Genomic DNA, 15,821 nt, shown 5'->3' on the forward strand with positions numbered 1-15,821 from the left:
GAAAAAAGGGAAGACTTAAGATGTGAAACATTTACTACTTTTGTCTTTAACAGTTCAGAACCTATTTCTAGAGAAATTACTGGAGTGTTTCAGGTAGGGAAACGATTTCCTTAAGCCAAACAAAGGATGTGTGAAAAATTCAGATATATTTTAACTCGGATCTTTTCTCATCTTCTCTTCAGAGTAGATGGCATAGCAATAATAAATTTATGTTCCAAAGAACTAAAGAAATCATCTGTTTATAGAGAAACCTTCATGATGATTTTTATCAACCAGTTTACTACAGCATTGTTGGAGAGAACAGCCTTGTTACATACAACAACAAAAACAGCATATGTTTTTATTCCATCATATCATATTACTCACATAGTAGTGTCTTTTTGCATTTTCATATCCTCAGCACTGAGTGGTAACCCAACACAAAAGACAAAACACCTGTTCATTTGTTGCCCCAGGAAAGGCAGGAAGCAATGAGCCAATTATCAACAAGTTCTGTCTGCAGTGTACCAGTAAATTTGGCAAGAGGTTGAGCACTATGACAGTTTGTGAAATATCCAGAGGTTTCCTTTTTCATATATGTTTGGTGACAAAATTTTCATAATTTGGTGAATTTTGTATCAGCTAGAGAAAAGACTTAAACTAGGAATTAGTCAAATATACTGCTGACTTTTTCAAAAGACCAAAGCTTCAATATTCTTTTATATAATGTTAATTTCCAATTCTTTTCTCTCCTTCCTCGTGTGCACTGGCTGATTTTAACTAATTCAGCCACCTCTCCATCATCATGCCATGTTGCCATGTTTTTGCGCATACCCTTCCCTTATTTTAGAATCTTCTCTTCCCTCTTTGAAACCCTACTTAACCTGCCAAGCCCAGGCTAAGTCTTGCCACTTAGTACATAATCTTTGCTTGATAAGCTCCTTGGGTAGAGGGACTATGTCTTGAACTTTTTTGGGCACTTTCCTTCAAACTTACCATGACGCCAGCACTTGGCAGTTAATCAACAAATAAGTCATCTGAATTCCGTATTTACACACACAAATTCTTTTGGTTAATAGCCTTTTCTTACTCCTTTGAGATATTTAGTCACTTTTTCACTATTTCCTTCTATCCCCTAACATTCTAACCCAGCTTTCCCTAAAATTCTGCTTATGCTTACTTGAGGCCATAATTACAGAGTGGCATTTTTAGAGCCATTTGAAGCCATTAAGATTATTAGCTGATTCAGGATAAGCTGGATAAGGAAATCCAGTGGGAACTAGTTCTAATTTTTATGGCTTCCTAACTTATCAAAGTCAAGTTCTCAAAGTCTAAATGTTTAATAAGTACTTTCTAAAAGATTTCATTGTTTTGTTTTTTCTTATCATATTGAGTGCTTAATAAACTTTCCCCAGTGCTCTAACATCATGCCAGAGCTCTGCTGTCTCTTCTTCCATCTTACCAGCATCCAACAAGCAGCAAAGAACAGGTGTTTGTGTTAAAGATTAAGACTTTAAAGTCCACAAGGACCACTTAAAAGCTTGTAGATAAAACACTGGTTGGGTGTTTTCTAAGTGTGTGATGAATGAAGGACTGCAAAATGAATATAAGAGCAGAACACAAAGAATATAAGAAGCAGAAGTCTTTTTCCTCTCGTTACAGCAAAGTGTGCTTAAAATACACATGGATGGGGTGGAGTGGAAATGTGTTAGCAGAGTGGTGATTTTTACAGAGTTTACCGAAGTGAAGCCTGATAATCAAGCATTTCTCAATACTAATCTGAGACTATATAAAGCCTGATTTTTGTTTTAGACCAATTTATCTCTAAAAAGGACAAAGGCAATCGCTTAGGCTACGAAAGCACTATAGAAACAATTCTCCAGAATACCTAAACTACCTCTGCTTTGATTCTATTCTTATCAAAAAAACCCTCCTCTTATCTAAACTTAATCTCTTACGTGAACCTGCTGACCAGACCAGAGTGTCCTAACCTTTTTAGTTCTGGAGCCAGGCAGATGTCTCAGCATAAAGTAATTAAATGGGATTTTTGTTTGTCAGTCAATATACTGGCAGTTTAGTTAGTCCGAATCAGCCCCTCAGAGGCTAATCAACTTTGAGTGAAATGAAATGATTAAGTTTCTGGAACTGCAAAGCTCAAGGACAAGAGCTGATGACTTCATCGAAGTACTTGCCACTCAATGAACACCGGCTGAAGGAGCCTCTCTACCTTGGACATCTTTAAAAACTATAACCTAAGTGAACTCAGAGATACTTGAATTCAGTTTCCTTGTTTTACAAAAAAGGAGAATGAGTCCCAGTATCTGGATGACAGGGCTAACAGGAGGCAAGAGTGGGATTAGAAAAACGGTTTCCTTCTTATAATACCTTGCTTTCATCAGGAATGGTGGCGTCTCAAGATAAATAAGTCTGTGGAAGGCAAAGGTGTGCTGATTACTCAAAGTGTGTTACGTCAGCCAAGTGTATCATTAAAGGGGAAAAGGATGCTGTGTTTACAGAGCACCTACTATGTGCCTGGCACTGTTTTAAGGACTCTCATGCTGATCTGGTCCTCCCAGCAGCCCTGCAAAGTTGCTAATATTATTCTTATTTTATAAAATTTTTATAAATGAGGAAACAGAGCCTAGAAAAAATAAACTGCTACCGCTACTAAGAAGCAGATATGAAATTTAAACACTGGTCTATTTGATCTCCAAGCCCATAGCTTTAATTTTTTTCCCTACCATATAGTTAGACCCGATAAATTCCTCTATAAATGCCCATGGCGCATCAGAGCAGAGGAACTTCAACTGTGTTTTCTTTCATGTCTTCGGTAAGGTATGAACCCACATTTTAAGCTGTGACTACTGAAAACGGCCATAACATTTTAGCAAGGAATATATCGGTGCACAATTCCTTAATGCTTGCAAGAGGGTTATGACAATATCCTGTAATGATTTCTCCTTAATTATAACTAGATTTCTAGCTGGTTTAGTTTCTTAAGTGGAATATTCCACTTTAAATTTTCCTACTGCAAACCCTAAATTTCTAGTGTGGGTATGAGAAAGTCAGAGACTCAAAAATTACACTGCAAGGGAGTCTCCATTTCCTACCCTTCAAAATCTCTTTTTCAAGAAGAGTAAACTGCAGCATCAAAATGAGGAAGAAAGATGGCTAACTTCTAAATAAATCTCAGAAGGAGTGTCAACCAAGGCAGGGAGTCACATAGCTGCCCAAAAGCAAGAGTAATAGCTTCTTTTGGTGGACATACTAATACTAAATCAAAAGCTAACTCAAACTAACTTCAAATGATTTAAGAGAGTTTGTCAGATCCCTTTGACCAATGAGTCTGAAAGATTTTAATTTATTAGTTTCTTTAGTTCACAGTCTTATTAAATAACTTAAGCTACTAAAATGCATCAATTCCAGGCACTTAACCAAGAGACAGCCTGTGTAAAGTTTAAGTCAAAAACCGGGGGCTTGAGTCTCCAATCCAACTCAGAGGTGTTTTGCTTGGATCATACAGGATTTTATTTTAACGTGTGAGCCAACATCTTAAAAAGATGAAAAAAACCTCACATTTAAAACATCCAGATTTTGAGTTTAACTTAAGAAAAGAAAAAAAGGGGGGGGCGGGATTTGGCAGCAATGGGCTCACGTTTCCATCTGGCCATAATCTGCTGAAGCTGTGTTTCAGCTGCCCCTTTAGATGGGTGTGGCCACTGGTCCACCTTACTCCTGTATCTACCTTCCCCATCCCTGGAGACAGCAGAGTCTGTGATCCCTGCCTGAGGCCTCTCTTGACAAGGTGAGTACAGGAATTAAAAAGCCGGGGGGGGGGCGGGGGGGAAGAGGGAATGAAAAAATAAGACACAGCTCATAGCACTTGGGAAAAATATCTACTGTAATGGACAGCAAAAAACCAGTGTTTCTCAATTTAGTTTTGCCACAGTACTTTGGGACACTGGACAGAAACTGGTACGTGACAGAGAGAAATTATAAAGTGATGTAAATCCTTTGGCATAAACGTTATTCAAATGAAACACTTTTAGTATTCTGGCCCAAGGTTAAATTCTAGGTGAATATTTCAAAAGAACTCTTTTGTCTGATGTTAATTACAAAATAGCTCTTCAAATTCCTCTTACCACTTGTAATATTTATGGTGAGTTTATTCAGGGGAAAAAGAGGACACAGCTTGCTTGGTTTGGTTCTCTAACACTGTAGGATATTCTTTCCAGTAATCAGACTCTTCCCTTTCTCTGTCAGTAACTGTGGCTCATCTCGTGCTCAAAAGCCAAAGCAAAATACTTGCCCAGAATCAGAAATATGGTTATGATATATGAAATAAGGAAATACAGTCTTCTCCAATAGTGCAAGTTATTCTCCTTGCTTCTCTACCAAGTTAGTGTTCAACAGTTTCAGACTTTTGCCCACCAGGTGGCGAGATAGCAAGTTCAGGTTTTATCTCAAGGAGCATCCTTTTTTAAAAGGGAACCCCACCCTCCTCACCCTCTGCTCCTTCTAGTTCAACTCACCCTTCTCCCTAATAAATGATGGCATTTTTTGGTAAGCCATTTATCTTGCTGTATTTCACAAAGAATGGGAGGCAAAGGAAAAATGCCAAGGACTCTGCTCAAGGTCACAGTAGAAAAGGCAAATTAAGGACGTGGGACTTCCTAAGACTTGGCCCAGGGTTCGGGAACCAGGAAACAGTGACCTTTGAACATCACCTCTGGTGTGCCAAAATTATTTATGGCAAAATATTATAAAGGGTACAAATTTAAAAGGAGGAAGTAAGGGAAGCCAAGGCATACATGTTCCACAGGGAAAGAAAACAAAGTCCTAAAATTTCTAAGTAGGGAAATGTAGACAACTAGGTCTGATGTTGCCCAGCGGGTACACAGGAGAGACAAAGAAAGGGGAAGGAGGGACAGCAATGGGCAGAAGGAAAGGCAGCTGAGAATAAGAATGCAAAATGAGAAGGGGAAGGGACCTTGTCATAAGTAGGTGTGTGGTTAGATCAAGGAAGTCACTCACATACACACAGAAGACTCAGACGTGTATGTATCTAGAAAACATTTCCTACCACGAAGACATACAGACATGATATCCATAATCAAGTTAATAGAGATACAAAGAAGATCCATCAAACAGAAGAGAAAACGTGCACAGTTACACATACTTCCCCTCACATGAAGGGGCTCACATGCACTTGAGAAGAGACACGTGTGCCCAAGAGGCAGCCCAGCATAATGGTTAAAGCACAAACTCTGGAACTAGATTAGACTTCCTGCCTGGGTTTGAATTCAAATCCTACTGCTCACTAGTTGGCTGACCTTGAGCAAGTTACTTAACCTGTCTGTGGCTGTTTTCTCTTCTGTAAGATGATGTTAAAGAATTACAAGAATTAAGTAAAACACTGAGAATAATGTCTGGCACACAGCAAGTGCTATTTAAGTTAAATAAAACAAATAACACATACACAAAGGAATGCACAGAGGACACACAGATGCTCAGACTCTGAAACAGTTACAGTATAAAAACAAAGCATATTTTCTTAGCTACACATACATGTTCTTTTTTTAAAAACAAGATTTATTAGAGAGTAAGAGAGAGCGAGTGAGAGAGAGCACAGGAGGGCGAAGGAGAAGGAGAAGGAGACTTCCCACAGGGCCCTGAGATCATGACATGAGCCGAAGTCAAGAGTAGGAAGCCTGATTGGTTGAGCCACCCAGGTGCCCCTATACATACATATTCTCTTAGAAACAACATTCACAAAAACTAAGACATTCCAAAGTTCAGATAACTAGAGAGCTAACAAGTTATTGACCTAGAGGAAAAGAGAAGTCAGTGGCAAGGTGGCTGGAAAACAGTGGACCTAGGTAGGCACATATGGGATACCCACTACCTAAAAAGCCAATGACAAGTTTTTACTCCAGACCCTGGATGCGAGGCCTGGAAGGCTGGGGACCACTGTGGGGCCAGGAGGTAGGGCAGCAGCTGGGAGGCTCAGAGAAACTGCAGTAAGCTAAAGACTGGCTGGTGTCCAATGAAATATGAGAGCCTGGAAGTAGAATCAAGTTGCCTCCTTCCCTCCGCCATTGTATTTCTACTTCTGTCACCTCTTAAAATCTGGTTTGGTTTCCTACTCAAATAAAATGTATCTCTCTAGATTTCCTAACCAAGGGTCTCATCTTCATTTTACAGGGTATTTCTGCAGCATCTAATACCACTGACAAGCCCAGGTTTGGCTTTTCTCCCTTGGCTTCCACTCAGCTCTCCTCTTATCTTCCTAAGGCTGACTTTATAGCCTCTTTTACAGTTCTTACCAATTGATTTCAATTCTGTCTTAGAAATGTCTTTTAAGCCAGACTCTTCATGCTCACTGCTACTGCCTCAGTTCAGGCTTTTATTCTTGCCTGGGTTTCTGACAGTCCGACCCCTGGTCTTCTGCTCCTGTCTCTGCACCTCCATCCATCCCCCACGCTGCTTCCAGAGTTACTTTCCCCCAAATATGTGATCACATCACTCTCCCTATAAGCCACAGAGGGACTCCCCACTCTCCATCTTACAAAACTCAAACTTTACATACCAGATTCTTCATTATCTTGTTCCAATGTACCTCTCTAGTTTCAACTCTCACCTCTTCTCTCCGCCTTCCCACTCTAATCTACGCTGTACTTCTTCCTGGTCCCCCAATACACTATATCCCATCATGCTGTGTCTGAATGCACTTCCTCATCTTTTCTATCCTGAAGAGTCCTCTTCTTCCTCCAAGATGCACTTTCATTGTCATCTCCTAAGGAATGTCCTCCTCAGCTTCCATACACAGAAAATTCTTCATTTTCTGATGGTCTACAGCACCATGAAAGGCACCTCTTACAATATATGCCACCGAAGACTGCAATTTAACTGTTAATGATCTGATTTCCCATCAACCCCTGAGCACCTCAAAGACAGTGCCAATTGTCTTACTAATTTTTAAAAACTCAGACACAACACAGTACCTTGGACAAGGCATGGTTGCCTCCCACTGTGTGCTGGTTGAATCAAACACAGCCCTTCCCTAAAACAAGGAAAAGAGAATCTCTAGTTCTAACAGTATAAATGTTAAAGTGTAACATAAGAAAACAAATGAGACTGTTTTGCAAAACCTAGGGTCTACTGTCCAGAGGAACATGCAGGCCTATTGCTCACCGCTGAATATCCTTGTTCTTCCACAAGGAGGCAGACTGAGCCTTGGGCACTCTCTCAATGAAATTCACCAGCTCTTCCATGAGAAGCCTGAATTAAAGAGAAAAGTGGTGAAAGTCATAAAAGGAGAAGAAAAACACTATACTCTTAACATTGCAGTCAAGACAAATGGGCTGGCCTGCCTTCCCTCCACCCCAATCATCTTTCTCTCTGTTGCATATAAACTTGGACACTCTTCTACATAAACCTGAACCAAACCCCAACCATCCCATTGAACTTCCATGTTAAACATTTCGAACATACATGATTTAATTCACCTTTAAAACAAGCCTCGCATGCATCTTATCTTTGAACACTGAAATATACAAGCCTGTGGGTTAACTCTCTCTCTTAAGATCTCTGCCTTTATGTAACTAAAAATATAAAAGGGGAAAAAGTCAAATGACTGTGAAGTACCTGATTGTGGTGGTAGCAGGGTGGGGCAGAATTTTTTTTTTCATGACAATATTAATTGGACATTTTAAACTGGAAAAGTACGTTTTCTTGACATGTATTTTGGGGATTTACAAAATTCCATGTGGAAAAATACTCTAAGGATTACTCCTAAAAGCCTAACTCAAGCACCTGCAAAGGGAGATGTTGTGTGTGCAGACCACAAGGTGGATTACAATGGAATCACAACTGAGGGAACCGAAGAAATGCCTCACTCGAGAGGATCCATGATACATGTGCTCTGAGGACGACATGGCACAGAGACAGTTAGACTCCTGCAAGGCTAGAGAATGATCGAAAAGCGAGAAACAGATTTTTAATCTCTTGAATCCCCTTTCAGAATCCAGTACAGATGATCCATATTAGCTTAAATCCTCTCCCAATGAACACAGAGACATGAAAAGCCATCAATTTACTAGCATTTGAATATTGAACAACTTCCATTTAATTTTCATCAGATGTATTTATTCCTAATCCCATCTTCTCCTTTCATCTTGAAGGAGCAGCACTAGTTCCAGCATTCAAAGATCTGGGATCTAGGCGCATTATTGTTCTGGCTGTAGCTCTCTGGAGTCTGGTGTGTCCTTCCTCATGCTGTAACTTTTTCAGACTAGAATCTCATGTTTTCAGCCTATCCTTTCCCTGCAACTGATCCATCGTCTCTGTTTTACTTCCTTGTACTGTCTCTTCCTCAGATTCCCTGATGTTTCTCTGTATACATTACATGCTCTTTAACGGGAGCTGACACAAAAACCAAGGCATATTTGGTTTCATCTCTGGTTAATTTCACCTTCTTGCACTTTTGCAAGACACTGGTACCCAAAGCTAAGAGTCCGTATCAACACCTTGATCCCCCCTTTTGAGTCTTGATATCTTTACCTTTCACCATACTTGTTAGTTTGCTTCAATGCTTTTTTCTGGGGTAGGTAATTTTCTTTTTAAAAGGATTTTATTAATTTATTTGACAGAGAGAAAGAGTGCACAAGTAGGGGGAGCAGGAAAGGGGGAAGCAGACTCCCTACTGAGCAGGGAGCCCAATGCGGGGCTCAATCCCAGGATCCTGGATCATGACCTTAGCTGAAGGCAATTGCATAACCAACTAAGCCACCCAGATGTATTGGTGATTTTCTTCACATAACTTTTCTCTCACTGAATGATGCTAGGGCTACTTGAAGCAACCACCTGTGTCATGAAGGCTTGGGAGGGGCAGAGGGACGGATGGCAGAGTGTTCTCAGAGTCAAAGGAAGGCTCCTTTTGCTCCTTAGAGTTCTGAGTTGCACTCTGTCAAAAGCAGTCAACTCAACCATCTAATTACTTACCCTGTTTTTTGCAAGCTGTCTCCATTTATAGTCTGCACTAAATCATAAAGGAGGGAAATTCTCAAAGAAAAGTAATAAAATTTCTTCTTTTTTTAAATGTGTTATGCTGCTTTCTCCTGAAGCTCTTCACCTTGCAACTCTGTGGTGTCTTACTCAACATTACCTCCCCTAATTAGTATCACCTGCACAGAGGAGCTGTCTCTGCCAACACCTTCCTCCCGTCTGTCTCAAAAACAACAACAACAACAACAACAACAACAAAAAAGACCAGGAGTACTCGCTGCATTAACCTCAAGGCGATTCCGGTGAGCACTTGTTTTATTTAGAGAGTCATCTATTCATGCTAATTCTTTGGGTTAGCTACTCAGGAGGAGACAGCAATCACTATTACACGGTCCCCAGGGAAGGAAGGAGTGCTTCAGCCACTTTCTCCTGGGGTAAGAATAATGGCTCTCACCTGCCGATCTGAACGGTGGGCTCTGTGGCGTACACTGTGCCTGTGAAACCAGTGTGTTCGGTGATGTAGGGCAGTGCCATCATGCAGTGGTAGTTAGAGATGAGGATCACATCTACCGTAGACAGATCTATTAGCTCGGTCTGCAAAGGAAGGGGAGGGAATGATACATTTCTGTTCAGGGAACACAGATCAGCAAGATGTGACTGAAAAATGATGCTTTCAGAATGCAGAGAAGTAGTTTTTGTACTACAGAATAATGACGCCTTTCCTGCAACACTTCTGTTCTCTCATTTTAGGGTATTTCCTAATATTGACATTAAGTAGCAGGGCAGGATGGCTAACGATAAGGCAGGATTGCTCTGGCAGCACTCTGATTTTACTAAAATAGAGCTCTGAGTTTGACATACGAGGGTAAACGTCAACAGGACACTCTAGCAGCTGCTGTCTGGCGAGTGCAACCAGTTACCATGAAGCAGAGAGTGCACAACAGAAGCTGTGAGGGGAACGAGAACATAAGGCACGACCACCATGGATTTACTGGTATCAGAGGGAGAAGCAGGCTGAAACCAGCTCTTCATGAGTCAAAGGCGGAAACTTTTTTTCCTTTTTTGAGATAACTTTTGACCACTGGTGCTGGACACAGAACAATAACAACAAAAATTTTGTGGCAGAATTACAAAAGATAACTATACTCTCATATTCTGCCCTAGCCTTCACTACAAATTTACCTTTTACTCCCTTATTAAGATCCCATGAAAAGGGAAAATGCCAGTCATGGTTAGTAAATTTTATAAAAACTCTTTGCATACAAGAGTTTGTTTTCCCATATAGTTAAGTCCTTTCTGTCTTTTAAGGCTCAATTCTCTTTTTCCATTAAACCTTCCTGATTTGCCAAGGTGAGGAAAAAAAAAGAAACAAAAAAACCCAACATCTCTTCCTCGGAACTGCTAATACACTTTATGGATGTCCCTCTTACAACAGTTTCCTTTCTACGCAACATCTCCTCAAAGTACTGCTCTGTCCCTCCAGCACTAAATGTCTCTAAGGTTAAAGATCCTGTGTGACTCATCTCTGTCCCCTCCCAGCTGTGGAAGCCAGTGCAAAGCAAGGCTTGGTGCCCTGTCACTGGAGCGATGCAGCATTTTAACTGCACCTTCTGTGGGAAAACGTGTCACTCTGGCTAACAGACATCATCTTGATCACTGAAGTTCCCTCTGAGAAACTGCATGGTGCACTAAGGACAGCATGGGGTAAGCCTCGGAAGTGTTTTAGCTCGGAGAGTGGGTTATTGAGCTAATATGTCTCCCACAGAGAGGTAGTAACAAAGATATCTGTGCCGTCTTTGCAAATAATAGAGATGGTGTGCCATTTGGGCTGTGGGTATTTTCTAGTTCAATGGCTTCACATATGAAATAAGTTAATTTAATAAAGCCACCAAGACAAAATCAGCTCTTCAGGACAGTATGTAGATCAGAGGTCAGAAGCTATTCATTGCTAGGGCAATGGCAATCTGTGTGAATAAAATGCCTAATGACAGTAATAGCCAATTTACACCCTTAAGTCTATGGTACACGGCACTTCCAAGACAGTACCCTCATAATGAAGGGTCATGTAACATTCCACTAGTTCTGTTCCCTACGACCTCTCTAGAACCATTTTTAAACAAATAAGAAAATTAAGATATAATCACAGGGTGACAGATCCAGAAGAAAACAAGGGAACAACAGCTGAAGCAACAAGAAAGCTCAAAAGCATCTCCACTTTCCTTCTTCTGTATAGAAACTGGGTGAGTTTGAAATCTCTTTATAATATGTAAGAATCAGTCCACAGAGTCTAGAATCATGAGAAATCTGGTGAGGACAGCTGGAAGGGGGGGAAATATATATCTATATCTATATCTATATCTATATCTATATCTATCAAGAGTGCCTACACAAACATTTTTCCTCTGAGAAATAAATTTAACATCCAATCCATGTTTATATACCCACATTTATATATTTGCTTACATTCTTTCACTTGATGAAATCCAATGAGGATTATTTTAATTTTCAACTTGTATACACTTGGGTTCTACAGACCATGAACTGGGTCAAAGGCTCATAATTTACTGGCTGCTTACTATACTGCCCTAGACCTCATACTCAGTCTACAGTGTGGACTTCGGGGGATACAAAAATATTTCAGGTAGTTGCACTAGATTATAAATTCAGTGAAGACTGGGAGTAGGTCTGCCTGGCTCACCTACAAGGCTGCGAAGACTGGACTGGAGTAAGTACCTCTCTCCTGATCCTGTGACTCTATTTTTTCTCCCAGTCATAAATACCCTACCTCTACCTTAAAATAGTGACTATTATTAATTTGATACCAACTACAAGACAATACAAGTTGGAAAACCTTACGCAACAGCTCTAGAAGCCTAAATATATTGATAATCCTTTAGCACAATGAAAGATGAACTGTGAAATGGTTATTGTTTAATTCCAATTTCTGATTGTTTAGTGCTCTATGGAGCAGGTCAGAAAGTCTTTAGAGAACAATTCATAAATTCTATGCTGTTGTCCATAAACTGAAGGTTGCACCAGTCAGTGCCATATGTAGAAAACTGAAAATAAATGTAGCACTTGGGATTAGGAATCTTTGAACAGATGGGGACCTGCCCCACCAATTCCTAAATGACAAATGAAGGGGACAAAAGATTTGAATAGCAGTTAGAAGAGCTCAGGACTCTTGGTAACGCTTTACCTTCACCCTTACTCTTATGACTTTATCTCAAACTTGTTCCCTTAACTGCCACCTTCAATTACTGTATCTTTCTTCTCTTTCATTCCACTATCCCAAAAGGGCACATAAACATACTTTGAAGAAAAAAAGTTTATCTACAGAGAGTGTTGAAATGGAAAGAGAGGCAGGAAGAGAGTACAAAAATAGGGGAAAAAGTACTCCAAATTTTCTTTTGGCATTGAACTGTGAAAGCATCTCCTACAAGCACTGTAATCCACTGGGTGCATGGAAAAAACAGGATGGTAGCGTCTCTCGTGGATTTCCTCAGGAACCTGGCCTCCCTACATGTTATCTGTCTGTTGAGAATGCCATCTACGCTGCTCTAGAGATGAGGACTGTCAGCTGGGATTAAACACCTTTAACATGAATGGAAACTGATCTTCATTTCCTCTAAAATGATAAAACTGGCCCCAGACTCTTACAACAAGTCTCACTGTGATAATAATATGTAAGCAATAGGTATCCATGGCTCAATTCAGAATCTGTAAATTTCAAGCAATATTTGATATGATATTTCAAGTCAGCAAGCATTTTTACAGTTTACTGTATTGGCTGAATAACAGCAATTCCCAATTACCTACTGTAAGTAAGACTACAAAAAGTACGGCAAATCGAAGGCACAGGTATATAATTATAAAACTGAAAGACTTGAGTTATTTCTGTACCTTGCTCAAAACGATGCCCTGGTACAAAGTGTCAGTGGGGTTGTAGAAGGAGCAAGGAATACAAAAAGGAGAGTTAAATTTCCTACAGATAATATAAAAAGCTCCTAAATGATTATATTTTAGCTATATAATACTGTGCCAGAATAACAGATTCATTTCAATTTGAAAACAGAAAGCTAATAAGCCCCTTAAAATTATTTCTCGATTTCATTTTGAGAGAGATGCTTTGTTTCTACAATAAGAATCACTTTCATCTTACCTCTGGCAGGCAGAATTCAGGCACGGAATCCACAAATACATGACCTGAGCATTCTTTTAGCTCCTAAAAGGTACAAAAAGGAAAAACTTTTAGGAAGAGATATCCAACAGACACAGCACCAAAGAAACTTCATTCCCAAATCAAACTTTCCATGAAGAATCACAGACTTCCAGAGAGTTGGAGGGCAGCCGGAAGGTTACTCAGGTCAACTGTTTTCCTGTTTAGGCTCAGGGAGGCTAAGTGCCTTAAAATGCTGGTTGGTGGCTAACTCAGAATTTGAATGTACATTCTCTAAATGTACATGCCTCTTTAAGGCATGTATGGACATATGCTGCTTTCTAACTCATGATGCAGTGCTTTCAGCACTGCATCATGAGTTTCTAGCACAGTTATGCAGTTCATACTAGCAATACCAGAATAATCTGGGAACTGGGATGGAAATAAACATTCCTGGGTCCCATCTGAGACCCAAGGGAACAGAAATCTGGGGATGAGGCCAAGTACCTCTAAGTGACATTGTTATGTAATCACCTTCGGAGTCTTGGCCCCAGACAAATGACTTATAGCCTTTTCCTCCTCCGACCAAGGTTTGAGGGGCAAGGGGCAAACAAGGAGGGAGATTAAGAGTAGAGGGAAGGGATTAAACAACCATGATCACCATCACCTCTGTGAATATAATCTTTGTCCTTGCAGAGCATATAATTTATTTGGGATTGTAAACCAAATGTATTCATTCAAAAGAAAAAAGTATACTTACATAGAAAGAGATATACTACAATTCCCACTCTGCTCATGACCTACGACATTTAATATGCCTTAGTTTGGAGTCCCTCACTAACAGATCTCAAGAAAAGGGTGAGTATGAGCTAACAGGGAAGTGCTGAGAAAAGAGCTGGAGGACAGGCAAGTGATAAGGGGAAAGGAAGAGGGTGACAATGGTATGTTACCGAGCTACATACCACTGCACACAGCTGGGACTTATTCCCATTGGGAACTCGAAGAAATGGTATAAAACATACATCTTGGAGTCACCATTCTCAGAGGCAAGTGATAAGGGATATTTACATGGCAGCTCCTACATTTCATGCGGCTTCAGGGGGAAAATCTCTCTGGCAGACTCATACAGGTATTGGCATCTGAAATTATGACAGAGCAATGCAGAGAACAGGCATGAGAGGGCTGCCAACAGAGGCTGCTACAGTGCTTCCCGAAGGTCACTAGAGTTGTTGTCTTCCCTCACTCATACTTTACACTGAAATCTGTGGAGGATTTTTTTGGATCATTAAGGTTAAAGTTTCCTAAGACGTTATAAGGAAACCAGTAAAAGTCAGTGTTTGGTTGACAGTTTGCTCTTTCCAGAAAAAGAAAAACACTGTTAGAATTTTGTTCCATCATGTTTTCATTAATCAATGAACATGTATGTCTATATATTCTATATATGTGTCTTTATATTTTAGAGTCTGTATGGTTCTACTCTCAATCTTTATCTGAAATTAGGGTATTAACTCTGTATGATTTTCCTTTTGAATTTTACAAGTCTTATATCAGAACCCTGACAGAAGACTTCCTCCTCTTGCCTTCCACTATAATAAACAGATTCTTCTTCTTCTAGGACTACCATTTAAACAGTGAAAGACTGAGCCAAAAACGGACTGAAAACAGTTCTTAATTACAATGTACCTGCTAGCAAAAAACAAAAGAGCAATTATGTTTAATGGGAAAAGACTCCCAACTCCCTCAGGATGAGTCTAAATATGATTAAAGACAAATCATGGAAATTTCAAAGTCCTGCCTGGTCTTAAATTGCCTATGTAATCTTCTTCCCCATAATGCTACACATCAGGGCATGTCCACCTCACGTGACAAGCCTCCTCTGAGGCTCTCATCCTTCCTGGCCTGGAGAAGCATATTTGCCATTCCATGCACTTACGGTGTCTCTGTATTTTATTCACCACTCCCTTCTAATGAAATGCTCCCCCATACACATGCAAGTCATTTTCGCTCAGAATGCACTGGTAATGGGATGCTTCTGAGTCTTTCTCAGCGAACAATGATTTATAGCCAGCAGGAGCGTTAGGCTGAAATCAGGTGCACAGGTTCCTGAATGTCACATAATTTTACAGTTAGCTAGGAGGGAAATCTGGCTCCAAATTATGCATTTGCCCTACACTGGAGGTTGGGGTGCAGTTACAGAAATTAATTCTGTAAGAAGAGCAACTCTTTATTTAACAATACCTGTTGTTAGAAGGAAATGCCTTACATGGATGATTCTTTTTAAGGATCTTTAAATTTCTTCGGTCTTTCAATTGTGAAATTTGAGACAGAAAGAATGATTTAGAGGACTAAGAACGGCATGGATGAGCTTTACAGTTTTGAACCTTCTTTTACCTCTGATCTTTTTAGTAGAAAATGCAACTAGATGATCGTTTTAACATTTTTTTATACCTCTGGTCTCTCTTTATAAATTAACTGCCTAAAAACTGATCTGAAGAAGGAATTACTGTGAAGACAATCTAATGTCAAAAATTTAACAGCCTCGAAGAAAAAAGTTATTTAAGTCATTTACTGTAGGCCTAGTCAGTGACTTGTCACAATAAAATCCCAAATCCTAGATTCCTAGAACTATGCTCTTTTTTCATGACCTATATAAGGCTGTCCATTCTAGGCTACTGGG

General features: G+C 40.0%; 1 protein-coding gene across 4 annotated transcripts in view; it reads right to left on the reverse strand.

The window, feature by feature from the left end:
* INTS9 (integrator complex subunit 9) overlaps nt 1–15,821 on the reverse strand; it is a 105,425-nt gene that overhangs the window by 45,567 nt on the left and 44,037 nt on the right. For all 4 annotated transcript variants that reach the window (XM_032855707.1, XM_032855709.1, XM_032855710.1 and 1 more), the window contains 3 exons: nt 13,148–13,210; nt 9,440–9,579; nt 7,174–7,260 (listed from right to left, as the gene is read on the reverse strand). In XM_032855707.1, coding sequence (XP_032711598.1) covers nt 7,174–7,260; nt 9,440–9,579; nt 13,148–13,210 — 290 coding nt within the window. The remainder of the gene's footprint in view (nt 1–7,173; nt 7,261–9,439; nt 9,580–13,147; nt 13,211–15,821) is intronic.

This window comes from Lontra canadensis, unplaced genomic scaffold (assembly GCF_010015895.1).
Source record: "Lontra canadensis isolate GAN:19392208 unplaced genomic scaffold, GSC_riverotter_1.0 scaffold10, whole genome shotgun sequence".
NCBI lineage: Eukaryota > Metazoa > Chordata > Mammalia > Carnivora > Mustelidae > Lontra > Lontra canadensis.